The sequence below is a fragment of the Primulina huaijiensis genome, chromosome 11 (genome assembly GCF_012295235.1).
Source record: "Primulina huaijiensis isolate GDHJ02 chromosome 11, ASM1229523v2, whole genome shotgun sequence".
Classification (NCBI taxonomy): domain Eukaryota; kingdom Viridiplantae; phylum Streptophyta; class Magnoliopsida; order Lamiales; family Gesneriaceae; genus Primulina; species Primulina huaijiensis.
The window spans coordinates 22,443,377-22,465,631 of NC_133316.1; the positions used below are offsets into that span (position 1 = coordinate 22,443,377).

Consider the following 22,255-nt stretch of genomic DNA (forward strand, 5'->3'; position numbering starts at 1 on the left):
CATTCCTTAAAGGTTCAAACCCATTAATGTGACTGAGAAATCTGAGCCTAATGACAATTAAGGGAATACAAAGACATCTGTCACTGGATAAAAACCTCGATTGATAACCTAATGATTGGGGAGTAAATGTGTTAGTCTATACTACATCGTGAGTGTTTTTTTTTTCTATTTTAATATCATTAGATCACGTGAGTCATTCACATTTTTATGAAAGTTAACATATATGTTGATAACCTATGAACTAATATTTGATCACATGATAAATAGAAAAATATAGAAAAATCCAAAGTAACTGGGGAGAGACTATGAATGCACGGATTTAACTGCGGCAAGTAAACTGATATACTAGTGCACGTTTTTTCAGAATTTCGAAGCTTAAAATTTTATTTATATTAAGCTCGATTTAGTTTGTTTGTGCTACTAGACCAAACTCACTTTCTTATCTTCGCCTCAAACTTGCGGGGCGTCCGATCCGAGTCGGGCCTATATGGATTTGAAGTATCACCGTTCTGATGGGCACAAATTTGAGTATTCTCAATTCTCAAATATTTGCAACTGTTGGTTCCAGAGTGAACACCGAGGGCGGAGTTCATGAGAAGAGGGTGATGATTTCCAGAATGCATAGTGGCAGATATATCATGTTTGCCGTTGCGGACAAATTCTCAGGTGGAAATATGTAATCTCTCACACTAGTTTCTTTTATTTGCACCTCTTAGATCTTTGACCAGAGTGAATATTACAAATGGAGCAGACTCGGAATTGAATGCTAATGCTCATTCTACTACGAGTGAGACCAAAGACACATAGTTTTGTTCTGCCATTTAGGATGCCAGAGGTATGTAAATGTTTATGTATTTGTACCATCAAAAATCAGTGGAGGTAAACAAAAGTTGTACCTTTTTTTAGAGCGATCTGCATTAGATGTTGGCCTCTCAGGAATATAGAGATCATAAGATAATATTTTCCCCATGAGTTTCTCTTGAAGCCAGCTGAATACTGTCGTCTGTTGTACAATATCATTAGCATATTAACCTAAAAATGGATGCAGAACACAAGCACAAAGCTCATGTTGGCAGCTAAGAAATGAGAACATAAATCTAACTAGTGCTTTTCTTCGAACCACTTATGCAAGCCCAATCTTCCATTGTTGATACTGTAATGTTATCCAGGAATTGGGAATAATGTTTAATGACGGATGGAACCTGTACAGGAATTGATGATAAAATGTTAAAAACAACTCTCATCATACCATTGACAATCCCAAGGATTTCACCATATAAGAAAGTGATTAATCAGTTTCATAACTATACCTGTTCGGATATGATACCAGAGATGCCAATAATAGCTCCAGGCATCGCAAATGAGACAATACGATCTGCCAAATCCAGCAGAGGATAGAGTAATAAGTTTGCAATAACCACATCATACTTCTCTTTCACAAAAATAATTTTTGAATTGTTTGGATCATGCTCGGTTGAATTTTCATTCTGAAATTCATTCTCAAAGTGACGACTATTTTTGCTAGGAACAAGACTCAGTAGCAATTTATCAGGCCTCACGCCGTTCAGAGCAGCATTATGCTTTGCAGATGTAATTGCTTGCGGTTCAATGTCAAATCCAACTGCCAGATCTGCACCGAACTACACTCAAACAACAACGAAGTTGGAAAAGGAGTAGATGAAACCTTTGATAGCTTCGAAGCAGCAGACTTAATCAAAATTTTATAATGCCTTCTGTTAGAAAGCAAGTACCTTCAGTGCTGCAATTGCGAGAATACCCGAGCCTGTACCATAGTCAAGAAAAGATTCTCCTCCTTTTATTGATCGATGCAGCAGCAGTAGACACAATTTTGTTGTGGGATGCTCTCCAGTTCCAAATGCCAAACCTGGATTCAAAATTATGTTTATTGCCCAGGGATTCTGCAAGGCCGTGCTGAACATCAGCATATTGAAATTTCTGATAGTTACTGATAAAATAACGAAAACAAACAGCTCTGAAAATTGAGCTTATAATCTTACTGGAGGACTTCTCCACTCAGGCACAATCCAGATTCCCTCCGTAATTTCCACCGGATGAAAAGATTCCTGAAATTAATACGGTAAATGAAAAACATTATCAGCTAATGTTGATTAAAATGCACCTACATAATTCAGAAAGCTAGAATCCTCGGTGGGTTCCAGATATCCATTAGGAAAAACTTGTGAGTGTAATAAAAAAAACAAAGAAAATTAAGAAGTTAAATCTTGACAAAGAATGTTAACTAATTAAATACACTGCATCAACTCATTACAATTTATTCATCCCAACCCATGCAATCAATATTTTTTTTGTTTTTAAAAATCCTTTCTCAGATGATAGCTTGAAGACTGAATTTACGCATATCATTAAATCATGAAGGATTCTACTACTATCGCTAATGGCAAGAAACAGAACCCCAAAGATTTTGAAGTCATAAAACCCAAAGTTTGGCTTCAAAATCATTACAACTGAGTCAAGACAGAAACAAATTCACGAATGGGATGCCCGTAAACCTGAGTTTGTTTGATCCAGTCAGTATGGTCATGCATCTCAACTTCGTAATTCGGTATTTCTTTCAATCCTACAGAGTCTGCAGCCAACGAAATGCAGCATCTCACATCCTGGCTTACATTAAATATAGTAGTGATCCATATCTGCAGGTTGAAATTCGGAAATCCTATGTCAGTCATCTGCGTCGGTACTCTGTAGCAAGTTAACTTCTCCTCCTCTAACAGTATATTGATTTTCTTCCCCGCTTGAATGGTATTAAACAACGATATTAAACGTGCTTTCAGAATTTGAAGTTCTAATGCCATCAAATTGATAAACAATAAGATTATGCATTGTGCTGTAACGAAACAAGCTCTCATTTGTGATATCCATCTGGACAGAATAAGTGAAGTCCTCAATCAGGACTATTTGCTACCTCTTTATCGGAATCATGGTCATCTTGCAAATCAATGGTAGTCGAACTAGCTCCGAAACACATAAGAGATTCCGATAGCGCATCCTAGTGATCAAAAAACAACTTCCACGTATCAAAAGTAATGCCAACTACAGAAGAAACTAACACTCAGAGACGCAAGCAGACCACGGTAAATGAGAGAGGTACGTGGAGCAGGCTTACAGTGGCGTGACTTGGGCAGCAAATTCGGACCGAGAGGTAAGGAGAGGTGAGTGAATCGTCGCCAGTAATGCTGCCATTCAACGAAAGAGGATAATAGCTAATGGTTGTTAAATTGCGGTTCCGTCGTTGCTTCTGGAGCAGCGGCTTAACTGACCAGATGGATGAGAGGCGGTTGGGCGGAGCGAGGTTCGAGATGCGGCGGCTGAAGGAAGAGAAGGCGGTGATGGGTTGGCGGGACAGAAGATGCTTGAAGAAATGACCTCGAAGAGAAGACAGCGCCGCTGACATCTTGTGATTTTCGAATATTGTAAACATTTGTGGGTACTGAAAATATTATAATTTTTCTCAAAATTTTAAATAAAATTTATACATTTAAAATGCATTTTATAAATTGTGAACAATAATAAGCATCCGTTTATTAAATATTGGTAAAATAAATAGAGATTTTTGAATAATGGAGTATTGTTTATTATTCATCGAATCAAAAACTTTAAATGAATAATTGAGGCGTCTGATGATGAGATTGTGTGTAAACACCATCTCACTTTTTAATACATCATACAAGATAATTAGACAAGGAAAGGAGAATAAAAATCTTGACAAGCTCTCTTCTTCCCATTTTCTATGTTTTTCTTTTCTCCGATCAAATTTACAGGCAAAATGCAGTCTGGAGAAATGGTATAATTATACAGATTACAGGGGTGCAAAGCTCCCATCAATAGCATTGAAAAGATCGATAAATCGGTGCATCAGTAATAAAACTCAAGAAAGTCACTATTTGGAGGGAGAAAAAAAAAGCTCAAGAAATGTTCAATGAATGGCAACATTCAAGTTCCCATCACAAATATCTTGATACACACAACGTGCTTCTTTCACTCTTACAATAAATAACAAATTTTAAACTAATTATCGCCGATGTCTTGCACCAGAGTCGAAAAGAAAAAGAAAATCGCGTAAACAAAATAACCAACAAAAATGACCAAGGCGAACTTACAGCTTTCCTTGAATGATAAGTACATGTAACTCTAAAAAACCAAGACAGGAATCCACCAAAAAATAGGATTCCGACCTCGTTTTTAAGTATTTAGATCTCGGGAAGCATGGCCTTGCCATCTGCGTGTACAGAGGTTAACATGTATCTATTAGAATATGGGAGATAGTTGTTAAAAGAAAGAAGATATAAAAATTATGGAATTTCAGGGATAAAATGGGTTCATAGCACTCTGTTGTGAAATATACATTATACACAATCTAGATATATATAACATTGTGAAGTTGAATGATGGATAAAGTTTTTTGAATTAGAAAATATTTGTTTCTTTTAAACAAAGGGGCATTCTTCATTAAACAAAGGTGTCCTTTCCAGAAGAACAGAATTGCCCAGCCATGTCGGATAGTAAGCAAATCAAGATGTTCAATCCAACACAGGTAGAACTGGCAACTTACAAACATTTGGAAACGACAAAGAAACTTTTAGAATGGCAGTTTATTTGTCTTCTCTTAATGGCTAGTTTACCAATAACTAGTTTCTAGACGCAGCAATAATGTAGACAAACTAATAATGCACAAGCCTTTCATTTCAGAACCATTGAAAAAACCTCTTCAGAGGTTCAATACCCAAGTCAATTGAAAATCCAATTGCGCCGATTGTCATACATTAACTGAGTGATGTTTTTGCGTAGGAAGCTAATGAATATATATGCCATTTCTAATCATTGTGATTAGTGGTCTGCAGGTGTAATTTTCGTGGCTATTTATTTTCTATGAACTATTCATCTTTTCTATGCTCGAGTAATCGGGCAATCATTCCTCAACTACCGCATCTCAACCTAACATTATCTTAACACTTCGGTTCCAATAATCACATCGCACTTGCCTTCATTCAGGAATCCTAAAAGTTTTTTGATTGGGTAATAACTAAGCAGTAGGATAATTTTTCACCTTTCAAAATCATATCAAGGAAAAAAAACCATGTCCATGACATTTAAACTAATAGATCATATTAAGCAAGTCAATATACCTTTTTAAGAGTGACTCAATATTGTGATATTCATGACATATTACAGTGCCAAAAAATATTATGATAACTAGCTTATAATGAATTAACAAAAATATTTAAAATCTTGATACTCGCGAACAATGGAAATAATTAAAACACAGCTAAGAATAAAAAAATTAAACAAAATTCACGTTATTGCCGCAGTTTTATTTTAAACACTTCAGGTGCCAATATGTTGGTTCATGAATTTCACTTCTAACATAGAAATGCAAGGTAAGAAATGACAAACCTCGAGAGCAAAAACCTAGCAAGTGGGCTCATGTTGGCATTTGAGGGAAGCTCCTTAATCTGTTGCTTTTTCTTGCTATCGCCTTCTGTATTTGTAGATGGTATTTCGACATTGCCCTTCCCAAAGATCCGAGCTGCCAGCTCTTGCAGGTCTTTCAGAGAACTCTCCTTTGAACTAGAAAATTAATTATAATTCAGAAAGAATACTAAGATGGATGTTATCTCACAAGCCAAAAATATTCAAAAATGGCAATTTGGAAGTTAAAATATAAATAACCTAGACAATCGCTGAAGTAAATTGGTGACAAGTAGTTCGGAAGATCCAGGCTTAACACGTTCCATGTCCATTAAAGAGTTCGATACTTTCTGGAGGACTGATCCTCCTGAATCATCAGCAATTACCTATATTGTACATAAATGCGACAAAGAGAGTTATATGGAGGAACCGAATCAATTGTTTTCGCAAACAGAAGTGTTTCCTATAAAATGGTTAGAAAATTGTTGGATTCGAGGGAACAAGAAACGTGACTTTGGCAACGAATCAACACTTCTCTTGGATATGTGGACAAAACAAACGTGACACGACTGATGGCCAAGAATTGACTCTTCTCCGAGATGAGAAAGTTAAAAATAAAGCGCCAGCCATGAATTCAAATCAGGAAAAAGGGATCCTGACTTCCTAACGAAAAGGTAAAACACAGTGCATAATTCGACAATATGTCACATATTAACTAAGTTGAAATAAGCTAAAAAAACTAAGTTGAAAGTAAATATTTTGCAGTTTACAGTGCCAACAAAATCAGAAGATATGGAGTGACGGAATCTTGATATAAACTCACCCAAAATACAATTTCTAAACTAGGAGAATAAAAGGGTAAATTCATCAGATCAGCACAGGATGCAGACACACAAAAAAAGGAAATTCGCTGGGAAAATGACTTGTCTCCAGTGTATATAAAAATTCTAACTCCATAAGACCTCGTGCTGGAAAAGAATATATTTAGTTCAAATCAATGCTTAAACAACTTCACACCCTTTTTAGCAGCTTTTGCTTGAATTCTATCGCTGCATCATCCATTCCCTATCCTACATTATATTCTCTGCACCACCCTAAGTAATGCTTAAAAAAATTCCAATAGGTTCTACCATGTGAATACTAATTTAATAGTGAATATTACTCATAGATCGAAATTCGTTGAGCCTGATAACCCAATCTTGTTGCAAGGCTAAATAAAGCCTCTCCTAGAAGTCTTATCACATCTACATGAACAGCAGCTTATGAATACTTTCTGAATTCAGTTTCCAAACAAGCTAAATAAAAATAACTTCATATATAAACCAGAAATACTTGAAAACTCTCAGCTGTCAAGGGCTTAGCAATATCTTGAAATGCTTTTTTGCATCGTCAGCTTCTATTGTAAATATTATACGACCAAATCCTTCAACAAGCTATATTTTCAATTGAACATAGTAAGTTAACGCAAAACTTGCATGGGACGAGGTACGATAACAGTGAGACAAAAATCACTTTCGGAAAATAACATTTAATTAGGTAGGAAACTCAAGAAGCAGCCACTACTAATAATCTCGCTGCTTACATCTTTTAGTGCAGGTATCAGAAGGACTGATAATGGGCTAGACAAAGCTGCTGCATAACTCCTGGAATTGTCTTCATCATCGCTTGAAGGGTGTGATCTTGCAAATGCTTTTTGTGCATCAAAGTAATCGTGAGAATGTCTGGAGAGGAAATTACAGGCTTCATTACAGTAAATAGAACTTAAAAATTACGCAGGTAAAATGCACTTATCCAAGAGGAAAGTTTTCAGGCGACCCTCACATTCAAGAAGTTGTACTTGATCGGGAATAATTACTTACCGTGATGAATCAGAGCTTGTTGTTGGTTGCGATCTTCTGCTCACTTCCACATCCCTGTTGGCCTTGCTCAGTGCAGATCTATCTCTAAAGTTGCCTTTTCTTCCTCCTTGCATTGCAGCCTTGGCCTGAATGAAATAGTAGTTTAAGGCTAAGATAGAAAACAATGATACAATCAACATAATGGAAGCCATTTTTTACACTCATGCTACTTTATCACTTTAATAGAACTGATACAATTTATAGGATGAGAAAAACTGCAATTTGGTCTCATATGTTTTCTTTTTACGAATTTGATCGATCTACATTTCAAATTCTGGTCTTAGTAATGTATTTTTCAATTTTTTCCAATTTTCACCGAAGCACATTAGCAGCATGGTTGTATTGGCATCATTGTCAGCGTCATGCACGAAAAAAAAACTAAAATTGCAAAAAAAAAGGTAAAAAAAAAAAACAAAAATAGCATACTAAAACCGAAATTTAAGACATGACAGACTAAAGTTGCAAAGAGAAAAAAATAAAAAACAAAAATTGAAATTTTTGCTTCTAGGATGAGATTATGATTCTCCACTAGCCTGCCAGGGATATGCCCTTTGTAGTGAGAATATTACAGCATACCTATACACTGGCATGTTAATGACAATAAGAAGGTTCAAAATTAATCAAAGTATGTTAACCTCGGCAAGGTTTATTTCACTATCTTCAAGAGCCGCACTAAAAGTTCTCTCTTGAAGCCCCAGTCTAGATTTTGGAGTCCGAGGAGAATCCGAATCATCATGTTGGCCACGATAAACGACAGTGCCACTGATGGAAGCGTCTTCAGTAGAGTCATAAGNAAAAAAAAAAAAAAAAAAAAAAAAAAAAAAAAAAAAAAAAAGCAGCCTTGATTTAGATGAGAATGAAACAACAAAAATAAGTACGTTTATAAGCTCGGCTAATCCGTAATCAAACCAAGGAACTTTGGTAGCTGAACATAGAGGACATCTGATTTCCCCTAGGAGATCGTACAACGACAGTTCCTGTGCCGCTCACATCATCCTGCAAGGAGAAAACAAAAAATTGGAGACTAATGAGATCATGTTGGTAAACAGAACAGAGCGTTGATTGGCATTGGTCATACTTATTTGATGATTGAAACGAGGAGACCAAAGGTTCAAACAACCAATGACAACATGCCATCAATGAATAATCTCCAACCCATTAACATGTCACAGGTGCAAAAGTGCATTAGAAAACTTGATCGATTAGTCTTAAAGCTCGTCTTAAATCTTAATATAGAAAGCGTAGGTCAACCCCAGCCATGAGTATCCAAGTGATGTTTCGATGATTGAAAGAATTGGCTATCCGATGTTGCTGAGACGGGATATAATACTTATCCTCGAGCAGACCTAAATTTTATAATTTAGTTTGTTTCAATGCCATGAATAATTCGATTGAGGTTAAGCATATTCAAATATCCAGCTCTTGAGCTTTAGACGATGTTTAACAATAAGCCATAAATAACCTACAACAGCACATGATATACAGAAAGGGATAGAAATGTCATACTTCTTCAAGATAGTTTTCTTGTTTCCCAAGATGGTTAGTATCTTTTTCCACAGACACCGCTGATGAAGAATGAATGATACTTCCAGAAGGAGTAGCCCGTTGGTTGCTGCTGTCTGAAATTTTTCTAGAAAAGGATTGAGTTAATGGGGCCTCAGCTTTCCTATCTCTCACCTGAGGTGGTTTTACTGCACTCCGAATAGTTCCAGTGCTTGTTGATCCACCAATACTAAAATCCCATCCGGAGTTTCTTAGGCTCCATGCCTGACTACTGTTATTTAACATCAATTAGCACAACAACGAGTTACATAAATGATATTTTCAACACTTTCAACTGACCTGGCACGAACTGTGTCTTCAAATCCCGAATCTCTAGCCACCTTCAAAGTTCCAGAATACTCCTCTGACATAGCTGGACCATTTTTAGGAGTCTCTCCGTCTATTTGAAACCTGGGACGGTCTCTACATGGTAAAGAATTTCAAGTTTAAAAGTCACTGAAATAACACTGCAAAATGTGGAGGTTAATGCAAGGATCTTGACTCATGTCTCTAGTTTTCTGGTGTTATCAAATAGCAATTAGCACCAAATGTAATTGCACGTTTCACCGTATTTAAATCCATAACTTATGATTAATTCATGGACAAATGTTCAGTATTATATGCAGAGAAATAAAAGGAAGCCCACATTTTGTTTAGGCACCTTACATTTTATTAAAGAATAACTGTGTCCAGTCACAAATAGATCAATATACCTGATTCTATCCAAAAGCTTCGGGCTCCTTCTAGCATTTCTGATAAATCGGTGTTTAAGTAGTTCCTTTGCACTTGTCCTCTAAAAGAGAGAGAAAAAGAATGACCACAACGGGGCTATAAACACAAAACAGCATCAAAGGCAAATTAAACAGTTCTCAACCAGATAGTTTCAAAGATGGACAAGAAAGTCATCATCACAACCAAACCGATGACCAAATTTAGTCAGCAGCATGCAGAGTGTTAGCACATCGATCAGGGATACCAAGAATAAATAAACAGACAAAGAAGGGTCTCAAATTATAGGTTTAATGAAACATACAGCTAAACAGAAAGTGAGTCCATGTTAAAATGTCATTTATGTCAAAGCCAATCTGATACAAGAAACAAACACAAAAAAGAATATAGGAGATTAGCATCTGTTTTTGTTTTTCGTGTTTTTTTCCCGTAATACCCTTTAGGAAAAGAAACCGTCAAGAATCCACAAGTAACAAGTGATCAATGATTGTTATGTAGATCCATTGATGATCAAGACTCGTGAAGAAGGCACAAATTCCTAGAGACTGATCAGCTTGTTATCGAATATTTGATAGGGATACACGAAAAAAATCAGCAACTTCCAGGACAAAGTATCTATTCAAGAACGAATATAACAGATAAGTGGTAGGACTACACCAAGTGTGATATTCAGATGGCTGAAAGAAATGCATTTATTAACAGGCAGCAGCAAATCTATTCCTCACAAAACCAATTTGTTACAGTGAGCAATGATCATGTGTAAGAGAATTTTGCTCCATATGTTGTTAGCACATAATGACTAGATGCAGCATTTCATGGATGCCAGGACAATCCCAGGTCTTTTTTACAATTACTTGATTTGATTTCTTCATCAAGGGAAAAAACCACCCAGGATAGGAAAACTTGAACTCCCATGACCACCATGGCTATTTAAATGAAAAGGAGTTTTCAAAATGTATCAAGCAAACAAAGTAAGTTCCTTTAGACATTCTGAAAAATCTTAATGTTGTCAAGGAGAGAGAAATGATCTGGTTTGAAGACATAAAGTCGATTTCCATGACTACACAACAGTCATCTCCTAAAATTGCAAGTTCTCCCACCACACTCACAAACACACAGATAGATATGTGGAATGGAAAGAATGGGCTAAAAGAATGCTACCTCTGCAGGATTCTTCTTCAGACACAGGGCAACAAATTCTTTAAGTGGACGAGAAAAGTGTTCGTCTAGCTGTGGAGGGTTTTCTCTAGGAATGATAAAAAGAACTCTCATAGGATGGAGGTCTGCAAGTGGAGGTTCTCCTTTTGCCATCTCGATTGCCGTTATCCCTAAAGACCAAATATCTGCCTGCTTGAAGCCAAAGTTTCCCACATTATAATAAGAAGGAAAGAAGTATAGCACAAATTGTGTCCAAAAAAATATAACTGAAGTCATAAAACTCACAAATAAACAAGGTTAGGGAAAAGTTATCATTGACATGAGTCTACCTTCTCGTTGTATCCTTCGGAGTTCTGAATTACCTCTGGTGCCATCCAAAATGGTGTTCCTACAAAAGTCTGAAATATTATTGGTTACATCAGATAGAGAATCAAGCAGTCCTTGAGTAAAAAAGAAACATAGGAATACGGACATGTCCATGATTATGCGGAAATGAAGAAATATAATGGCATGCAGATAGAGATGTGGTAAGTGGTAGTCACACGATGCTGTCAATACATACTGGTACCAGTCAAAGCATACAAATCATGTGGCACATAAAATGCGGCGGAGTTCACGTCAACAAAGTCATCGTGCTCACTATGAAACTACTAGGCACAATCTAAAATTGAGAACAATCTAGATCGCACTAAGAATTGCAGTGAGCAACATTTCTATTAAAATTGTGATCTGTATCATATCATTAGAACCTACTATCCCACCAAAAAGACGAAAAAAACATTCAAACATTCCAATTTTTTAAAATCATATTAAAGATAGAAACAGCCATGGAGATGAAAAAATCATGCTCCCACTGTCATCTTATCTCTAGACTCTAAAGTAGAAAGACACTATCCTTTTCTCAACTTCAATATTGAAAACATTATCGTTGTATAATTTAGGTGTCATACTTATTGGATAGGTCGAACAAGAAACAAATTAACAATTTAATGGTCTAGGATCTTAGGCTGAAAAGTTGTTTTGTGGACCATTTATCAGTTTATGGGAAATCAAAGGCATGCAATCTTTTCTCTTTATTTTTCTAGTTCAATTTCTATCAAGAAAGAGTATGATTGACTGATGAAAAGTTGAATTTGACATCCTCTGTTAGATTCCACTATTCAATATCATGACAATGAGGCTCACCTCTTAAAGGGATCATATATACGTAGAGTCATGCAGAGAAACTTGGAGACTCATTTAGGGTAAAAAAGTGTGTGTATAATCAAAATAAAAGGTTAGATCGTCACAAGGAACATATTTCAAGAAGAGAAAAGAACTAAAATTAAGAAACCGATACCTTTCTTCGTGAAATTGTCCTCGTCAACTGAGCAGAAACACCAAAATCTGCAACCTATTCATATAAAATGACAAATCAACTTAGTGCATCTACATTAGCCAATTAGTTAGCAGACTGATATAATAATAGAAGCATATCAAATTTTCGTAACCACGAATAATACCTTGACATCACCACTCTCTGTCAACAAAATGTTTGCGGCTGTCAAAATGTTTTATAAAACTTATCATTAGACAAATTCATACATGATAGAAAAGGACTTAATAAAATTCAAATACAACGATGAGAAGGAAAAACGCTAATACGAAAATTGAAGACAGAACGGAAGCAATACAAGGGCATACTGTAGGCATCATTAATGTCGTAATTTATAGGTTTGGAAAAATTAAAGGTTTCAGGTGCATAATACATCTAACACATGATTAGGAGCGCCAAACTGGAACAAGAAGGATTTCCTCCAGAAATACTGGGTAATAGGTTTCCAAGTATCTAAAATTAGAACCGGGTGGAAAATGGTCGTGTGACTCGAGCCAGAAAAGGTGTGCTTAAAACACCGAGAGGTAGGGGTGAAATGAATTAGACCTAATCCAACAAGATGATTTATAAACTCGTCTTAACTTGGCCAATTTATGACCCATTCACTGCGAACCTTCAAAAATCCAGTCCAAGTAACGATTTTTAAAAAGTAACATGTTCAAAAGACTGTAAAGATCCAACGTGGCCAAACAAAGTGATTGATCCTACCAATCTACCTTTGATATCTCGATGAATTTTCCCCTCATTGTGGAGATAGTCTATTGCATAAAGCAAATCACGTAAAATCCAAGCAATCGAAACTTCATCCAGTGGCTGGTTAGGTTGAATCTGCAGAGGTATAAAATAGTATTAGTATCCTGTGAATAATGAGTCTTTTTTCATGACTCAAGCTACTGTTTAGAAGACATCATTGCCTTTTGAGGCAATTTAAATTCCATTTTATGGTTATAAATTTAAGGGCAATAAAATGCCAACGCCTTAAGAGGGTCTACACAAAGTAAAAGCATGGTACAAGCAAAATTAAGTGGCTGGCCTTGTATGTAAGTACCCAATTGACCACTGCATCAGAGACTGCTGTTCATCACAGACTCGTAGAGTTTACAGCTTTTAGGTTCAATACCATTGGATGCCTCTCTCAGAAAAGGGCATGGAAAAAATATGACTATCCCACGATGGCAAATACATACATAGACTTGCACCTGACAATTGGGAAGGCTTGACTGGAAACAGAAATTTGAGAAAGCTCATAAGGTTTACATATCAAAGATTAGAAACATAGATCTCCAACTGTTAGTTTTTTAAGGAAAGAGGTGTCAGTTGATAAAAGGATATCGGCAATCAATTTTTTAATAAATATAACAATAAAAAAGGTCCCAGATTAACTACAATAACTTGACATCTAACATTGTCACCCTGCCAACATTAAATCAGTATGGCATATCTCAACTGGAGTGAAAACCTTTCAAAAGACAAAATAATGGAATATATAAAAGAACATGTTAGCGACTCACCAGATCAGCAACAGAACCACCAGCCATGTATTCCATTATAATCCACAGCTTAGTGTGATTCAGGAAAGACCCATAATACTCAGTAATATAAGGAGAGCGACATTCTGAAAGAACAGCAATTTCCTGTCAACAAAGAAAAAGAAATAAAAGGCAACTCATTCAGCGTTAAAATTTCAACCCACAAAGTCAGAGATGTCGAAGGTACCTTTTGGATGTCCTCTATTTCGTCTTCCCTGGATGAGAAGAAGAAAATAGATGATACTCCAGGAAAAAATCATTACGGATAACAGAAATGGAAGACTTAAAAGAAGAATTAAAGAGCTTAATAAAAGTATTCAATCATCGTGTTGAATTCTTGAAGGGTGGATGAATTGACATATTTTGCAGCTGCGCAATCCATGGTATATGAAACTTAAAACCTTGTCTTAGGCAAGAGTTCAAAGCACACCACTATAACCAGAACCCTGATAATGCCACACAGAGTACAGACTCAAGGAATAAGTTACCGTTGTACACAAAGTTGACGGCGGTTACAAAAAAACAAGTGATGAAGCTTTTCGGAAAAGTTTCTCAATACATGATAAATGCTGATTGTCGTGCCCGAAATACCCTTTTATGAAGCATCCAGGATTTTATACTACTTTAATCTAACTGCCCAACAAATGTCTTCGCAACAACCGACTCTAAGAATCATCTCAACGAGCAATAACCTAGAGAATATACAATGTCCAATGCAACATTACGTGTAATAACCCCACCAGCTAGTAACATACACTTTTCAAACAATAACATGAGTACCTTTTGAATCTGGGTTCAGGGGATCCACTACACTCCTCCCTCTAGTTCATACTTCCCAGATTCACATTTCTCAAAAAAACATGCCTAATCCTTTTGATAACTAGTAAATAACTATAATACAAACTTCACTCCACCCCAGTATTTTTCCTCCCACATGGCAGGTGAAAGTGCAGACAAATTTTGTTTCTTGATGGCAGAGAAAGAAAGATGCACAAACAGGTGGATGCAACAAGTGACATTCAGATCATCTCCTGCTAATGAAATCTAAAAAATGAAAAATCTAAAATAAGAAACTTTCATTCCGTCAAAAAATATCAAAGTAAAAAGAGAGGCACATCAAACATCTTATACTAGCAAATGCAAGTCCAATTTGTACTCACGATTCTTCTAAATCAATGACCTTTAGGGCAACCTCTTTGTTCAGTTCCTTATCGAACCTGAAAAGTAATAAACAATGAAAAGATTCATTGATAAAGCAACAAATCACTAACACTTTGAAACCACAGAACTACATTGAGAAAATAATCAAGACCACAAGTATATGAAAAATCAATTAGCCTTCATAGTTGCTGCAATCCTTCACTTTTTTTATTCTAAACATGACAATGTTTTAAATATTTGATTTACTTTTACTCTTGCACACTACAAACTAAAACAATCAATATAACAATCCAACAACTCAAGAACATGACCAAGTTACTACAACAAATAGAAGCAAAAGTAAAATTTTGAAATTCCATTACCTCGGGTGTCATCTCAAATCTCAATTTGCTGGAAAATCAAAATGAATGCCTAAATCACTAGCACCTGGGTATAAATTTAAAGAAAATTCAAAGAATGAACATTATAGACTAGGTTCTTTCCACTGGTTCTTGGGCCACTTTGATCATTTCCCTCTTTTTCAACATGTATAAAAAATTTCACTTCAGATAGGAAAAACGAAAAAGGATCGCCCCAAATTCTCTTGTACCTAACTTTTATAGAATGCAGGATTTAGTTAGTTTATTAGTAGACCATACAGTTCTGAGATTTCTAATTAAAGGTTAAATGGCAATTCATAGCTATGTATTTCCTCCTCTGCATATGATATGTTGTGTCATGTGTCCCTTTGCAGCAGTATAATTCAGAAGGAGGCAATGAGACAAAAGCCCAAGCCTATCACTTGCTTGTCTCCCGATAACATCTTAACACATGTTACCTAATTTTATGGTCAAAACCATCACTATATAAGATAAGGATTTGATGTGGCCCTCACCATGATCCACAAACAAAATAACGAAGGGAACTCCAAAGTTTGTTTTACTCACCAATTGGCTGAATGTGAGGTCAACAAAGATCTATTTCCAATCACTTCAAACAATTCAAAATGTAGAAACATTCTGCTCGGAAATTCCAAATGAATCGAGCTTGTAATTAAGTTTTCTAATTCCTAGTCATGGACATCAATGTAGTTGGTTCACTTCAACTCTTGGTCCGTAAATTGGCCTATGTTGCTTGCTTGGCCCTCCAACTATTAAATTATTCCATCAAGAGACTCTATGAAATCTCGTAGACTTCGATCTCGTAAATGAACCTCTATAAATAACCAATGGATCACTCATCGGCTTCTAAGCTTCTGGAACTTGGCCTCATATCCGACCATTATGAATACTAGCTATGAGTTTCCAAACAGACAATTTTCAAATGGTTAACATCAGATAATCCACCATCAGTATTAGGGCAACCACAAGAGGAGGAAATCTAATAAGAAATATACAGACTTTGTCTTCAGAAATAATTGCAAAACGTCCAAGTGATTCACATTGCAGCTTGGTGTAACTTAACAAATGCAAAGGTCCAGCAAGACTGGTCATCGCAACATGCATTTTGTAACTATCATATTTAGTACCCTCTATAATGTAAAGTATACACAACTTTGCCATTGGTAAGGTACATAGAGAAAATATTGGGACTAAAACTTCTTTCAGATAACCTAATATATTACAAACGCATTGTGCACTCCAAAATTTTTGGAACCTCGGAATTAGCATTATTGAACTATAAATATCCGTTTTTAAAAAAATGACACTTTACCATTGCCACATTACCGGAAGATCTATCATTCACTGGTTGATTTATTTATCTTGTCTTGACCAATAACGACAATGTCAAAAGAAATTCTCGGAACTCCCAAAATGTTCACTAGTAATCTATGCTTATTGAAAAAATTAGACACCAGAACTGTTAATCACATCATCTGTAGCATCAAACTTAAGTTTGTGTATGTGTGAACCTCATGTTGACAAACAAGTAGAGTGAGACCAAGAGTTTCACTCCCTTCCCGTCCTCATTGAAGTCGAAAGTTGTTAAATGTTTGATCTCATACTCTCCTCCAGTCCTTGAAAAAGAGTTCTTAAATTTTCCAAGCTTCTATGAACATAACACATCCAAAAGCTTCATAAATTTTTAGTGTTTAATGGAATTTTTCTTTCAAATGAGGCCAAGAACCCTCCTCGCAAATGCATAATGTTGTAAGAACACCAGCTGAATGTGTCAATTTTTTACAATTAAACTTGAAAGGAACAGAATGAATAAAGTTAATTCAAAATCTTACCCTTTGTACACATCCCCGAAAGAACCTCTTCCAATGAGCTCCAAATCACAAAATCTGGATCCTGAGGCCTCTATAAGAGCAGCTGCATCAGCCATGATGCATATATCTCAACAACTTCCCTTCCCCCTTCAGAACCTCGCAGCAAAAAACAAAGTTCCAACCAAATAAACCTGGTAGCCCAAAACCTGATGATTTAGCAAATATCGCAACTTGGCCAACTGAATTTCACTCTTCTATTTGTTTTAAGCACATAAAATCTGGAAAAACGTTGACAAACTAAAATCAGCAAGTCCAAACCAACTGCTGAGATGCAATTAACAAAAAAAAAACTAAAATTTAACCTATAACCTTTTAATGCGAATGGACTCTTATACATAACACTAGTTAGGTGTAATGGCGATGCTAAAGTGACGGCCCAACATATTTCATCGAAATTCTCATACAAATAAAATTCTTGTATTCCAAACTAACAGAGAGATCGCCAAAACAATAAGGCAACAACGACTTTAACTTGGTGTACAAAATTGGCCATTTCAATACAAGAATAAAAGGAACTAGGATACTGAACTTAGTAATGCCGATTTAAGCCAAGATTCATAGCTTTCAACAGAGTATTAACACTCAATCGATCGAAATCAATTACAGATCTTTGAAAATATATACATATGTATGTGAACGATCCTTTTCCCCTGCGGTTTCCGCAGCGAGCAAAAAAAGCATCGAGAACTAATAGAAAGAAACATGCTGTTTTAAAATATTATTATTATATCATATAAATAAGGATAATTGTTGTGAAAAAGTAAAAATTTACGGTAAAAAAGTAAAAATCTCAAACTCTCAAAATTATCACACTACACACTTTATAATATTTTTCTCTCAACTCAATTGTGATTTTCTTCACAAATGAGAGATCTATTTATAGAAAATTTTTACAAATAATCCAAAAATAAAATACATCATTACCTACATCATCACACACTAATTTTCAATATTCAACACCTAATTTTACCTAATTTTCAACATTCAACATTCACATTTTCAACACAAATATTTAACACATTTTTAAATAATTTTTCAACACTCCCCCTTGTGATGATGATCATAATGATTGTATACATTACGTGTTTTTATACTGCCTCGTTAAAAACCTTACTAGGAAAAACCCATTGGGATAAAAACCATAGTAAGGGAAAAAGAGTGCAGTCACGTAAACTCCCCCTCATGTTGACACGAACAATTCTTCACAAATTTCGTAGATTGCGCATCCCAATATTATATATGTGCTTTCTGAATATTGTCGTAGGAAGTGCCTTTGTGAAGAGATCTGATGAGTTTTCACTTGATTGAATGTGACGAACATCAATACATTTATTCTTCTCAAGCTCCTTGGTGAATGCGAAGAACTTAGGAGGAATATGTTTAGTTCTGTCGCTTTTTATGTATCCTTCTTTCATTTGAGCAACACATGCAGCATTATCTTCATATAGTATCACAGGCTTCTCGTCGAATGATAATCCGCATGAGATTTGGATATGTTGAGTCATTGATTTTAACCACACACATTCACGGCTTGCTTCATGTAGTGCAATAATCTCGGCATGATTTGATGAAGTTGTTACAAGTGTTTGTTTCTGTGAACGCCAAGAAATTGCAGTGCCTCCACGAGTAAATACATATCCAGTTTGAGAACGTGCTTTGTGTGGATCAGATAAGTATCCAGCATCGGCATAACCAATTATACTTGGATTAGCATCTTTTGAATACAAAAGTCCCAAGTCTGTCGTTCCTCGTAGATAACGGAATATATGTTTAATTCCGTTCCAATGTCTCTTTGTTGGATATGTGCTAAATCTTGCCAATAAATTTACGGCAAAAGATATATCAGGCCTTGTACAATTTGTAAGATACATAAGGGCACCGATAGCACTTAGATATGGTACTTCTGGACCAAGAATATCTTCATCATCTTCACATGGACGGAATGGATCCTTTTCTATGTTTAATGATCTAACAACCATTGGAGTACTTAAAGGATTTGATTTGTCCATATTAAAACGTTTAAGGATCTTTTCTGTATAATTTGTCTGGTGAACAAATATTCCACATTCTTTTTGTTCAATTTGTAAACCCAGACAATACTTGGTTTTTCCAAGATCCTTCATTTCAAATTCTTCTTTCAAGTATGACACAACTTCTTGAATTTCCTTATTTGTTCCAATGATGTTTAAATCATCAACATATACAGCAATAATTACGCATCCGGATGTTGTTTTCTTAATGAAAACACAAGGGCATATTGAATTATTTACATATCCCTTTTTCATCAAGTGATCACTTAGCCTATTATACCACATTCTGCCGGATTGCTTCAACCCATATAATGATCTTAGTAATTTCACAGAATAACATTCTCTGGGTTTTGAACTTTGTGCTTCAGGCATCTTAAATCCTTCAGGGATTTTCATATATATATTACTATCAAGTGATCCATATAAGTAGGCTGTAACAACATCCATAAGACGCATTTCTAAATTTTCAGATACTGCCAAGCTAATCAAATACCGAAACGTAATTGCATCCATCACAGGAGAATACGTTTCTTCATAATCAATTCCAGGCCTTTGAGAAAAACCTTGTGCAACAAGTCGAGCTTTATATCTTACTATTTCATTTTTCTCATTTCGCTTTCGAATAAAAACCCATTTGTATCCAACAGGTTTTACACCTTCAGGTGTAAGGACTATAGGTCCAAAAACATTACGTTTATTTAGCGAATCCAATTCAACCTGGATGGCATCTTTCCATTTTATCCAATCCTGCCGATTTTTACATTCACCAAAAGATTTTGGTTCATGATCTTCATTATCATTTATGATGTCGATTGCCACATTATAAGAAAATATATCATCAATTTCTTCTATATCTTTTCGGTTCCATATTTTTCCAGTATTAATATAATTGATAGAGATTTCATGATTCTCGTCAGTTTGTGGTTCTGACAAAACATTTTCATCATCATGTGTTTCTTCAGGAACATCATTCTCTATTTTGTGATCATTATGTGTTTCTTCAGGAACATCATTCTCTATTTTGTGATCATTGTGTTTCTCTATGAATTTTCTTTTTCGAGGATTTTTATCCTTGGAACCAACTGGCCTTCCACGCTTCAGGCGTTTAATGACATCATGACTATCTTCAATTTGTTTCTTCGGAATTTCAATTCGAGCAGGGGCATTTGCAGCATGTATATATGATTTAGTTACCCCTTTTGTGTCTGCAAATGCATCTGGTATTTGATTTGCTATTCTTTGCAAGTGCACAATTTGCTGTACATCTTTTTCACATTGTTTTGTTCTTGGATCCAGATGTAACAATGATGATACATACCATGTAATTTCTTTTTCGGTATGTTTCTGTTCTCCCCCTAACATTGGGAAGATTTCCTCATTAAAATGACAATCAGCAAAACGTGCTGTGAACACGTCGCCTGTCTGTGGTTCAAGATATCGAATGATCGATGGACTATCATAACCAATATAAATTCCAATCTTTCTTTGAGGTCCCATTTTCTTTCGTTGAGGTGGTGCAATAGGCACATACACCATACATCCAAAAATTCTCAGATGAGAAATGTCTGGTTCTTTACCAAATGCAAGCTGCAATGGGGAGTATTTATGATATGCACTTGGTCTGATGCGAATTAATGAAGCAGCATGTAAAATTGCATGTCCCCATATAGAAATAGGGAGCTTTGTTTTCATAATCATTGGTCTAGCAATCATTTGCAGACGTTTAATCAATGATTCAGCCAATCCATTTTGAGTATGTACATGAGCAACAGGATGCTCAACAATGATTCCCATAGACATACAATAATCATTGAAAGTCTGGGAAGTAAATTCACCAGCATTATCAAGTCTAATTTTCTTGATTGTATAATCGGGAAATTGATTCCTCAATTTTATTATTTGAGCAAGTAATCTTGCAAATGCAACATTTCGAGTTGACAATAAACATACATGTGACCATCTGCTGGAGGCATCAATCAATACCATAAAGTATCTGAATGGTCCACATGGTGGATGGATTGGTCCACAAATATCACCCTGAATACGTTCAAGAAACATTGGTGATTCAGTTTGGATTTTGGCTGGTGATGGTCTTATAATAAGTTTTCCAAGAGAACATGCTTTACATTGAAACTTATTATTCTGAAAGATCTTCTGGTCTTTCAATGGATGACCATGTGTATTTTCTATAATTCTTCGCATCATTGTTGAACCAGGATGTCCTAATCGATCATGCCAATTGGTTAATATTGAAGAATTATCAATTACCATGTTTGATTCAATGGGACGTATATGTGTATAATGCAATCCAGTAGGGAGCATTGGTAGTTTTTCAATCACATATTTCTTTCCTGATTTATATGTGGTAAGACACATATATTTCTCATTCCCTTCATTCATTGTTTGAGTATCATACCCATGGGAATATATATCATTAAAACTCAACAAATTTCTTTTCGATTGTGGTGAATATAAAGCATCATTGATCAAAAATTTTGTACCATTAGGTAACAAAAATTGTGCTTTACCACATCCTTTAATCAAGTCTACAGGACCTGATATTGTATTCACCGTTGTTTTTGTTGGTTTTAGTTCCAAGAAATATCTTTTATCTCGGAGGATAGTGTGCGTTGTACCACTATCGGGTATGCAAACTTCAGCTTTGCTCATAGCATTTTCCATATTTGAACTTCAAAAAATATGCAATGAAAAAAAATTAATGACAATACATATTTAAATATAACACATATCATAATTGTACAATAAAACATTATCATATAAATACATGAAAAATAAATTATTGTACATTTATATTCTACCACTATATTGTTCATTTTCAGAGAAATCATTGAGAAAATCTGCAGCATCAATATTGTTCATTTCTATCCCACCAACATATTGATCATTTCCAGAGAAATCATTCATAAAATCAGCAGCATCAAAATGAGTTGAATCACTCAAACGGTCACTTCGCTCAGTGAAGTTGGTCTCCTTTTCTTTCCCCTTTATCGATTCTTTATAAAGTTTGCAAAGATGCTCAGGGGCTCGACAAATACGAGACCAATGTCCTGGAGTGCCGCATCTGAAACAAGAACTTTCAAATCTTTTCGAGTGATTTTCATTAACACTCATGT

The 22,255-nt window shown here is 35.5% G+C and overlaps 1 protein-coding gene and 1 pseudogene across 2 annotated transcripts; both read right to left on the reverse strand.

Annotated features, from left to right (window-relative positions):
- Window positions 1-807: 807 nt before the first annotated feature.
- Window positions 808-3,481, reverse strand: LOC140987180 (uncharacterized). 2 transcript variants are annotated; one of them, XM_073455588.1, is made up of 8 exons: window positions 3,146-3,479; window positions 2,945-3,028; window positions 2,532-2,672; window positions 2,019-2,084; window positions 1,752-1,919; window positions 1,311-1,640; window positions 1,103-1,202; window positions 808-1,003 (listed from the first exon to the last, which is right to left on the reverse strand). In XM_073455588.1, exons 1-8 carry the CDS (start codon window positions 3,458-3,460, stop codon window positions 948-950), a joined length of 1,260 nt encoding a protein of 419 aa, XP_073311689.1. In that variant the 5' UTR covers window positions 3,461-3,479; the 3' UTR covers window positions 808-947. The 2 variants fall into 2 exon arrangements, with proteins under 2 accessions (XP_073311689.1, XP_073311690.1); XM_073455589.1 differs by lacking the exon at window positions 2,532-2,672 and having other exon boundaries at window positions 3,146-3,481.
- Window positions 3,482-3,952: 471 nt separating this feature from the next.
- LOC140987642 (uncharacterized) lies at window positions 3,953-17,802 on the reverse strand (annotated as a pseudogene).
- Between the last annotated feature and the right edge of the window lie 4,453 nt (window positions 17,803-22,255).

Bases quoted from the DNA above. Each gene is read 5' to 3' on its own strand.
- LOC140987180 (XM_073455588.1), bottom strand. From the start codon at position 3,460: ATGTTTACAATATTCGAAAATCACAAGATGTCAGCGGCGCTGTCTTCT. The intron at 2,085-2,531 runs GTTTACGGGCAT...TATTAATTTCAG, and splicing joins ACTGGATCAAACAAACTCAG to GAATCTTTTCATCCGGTGGA. The intron at 1,203-1,310 runs GTATAGTTATGA...ATTCCTGTACAG, and splicing joins CTGGTATCATATCCGAACAG to GTTCCATCCGTCATTAAACA.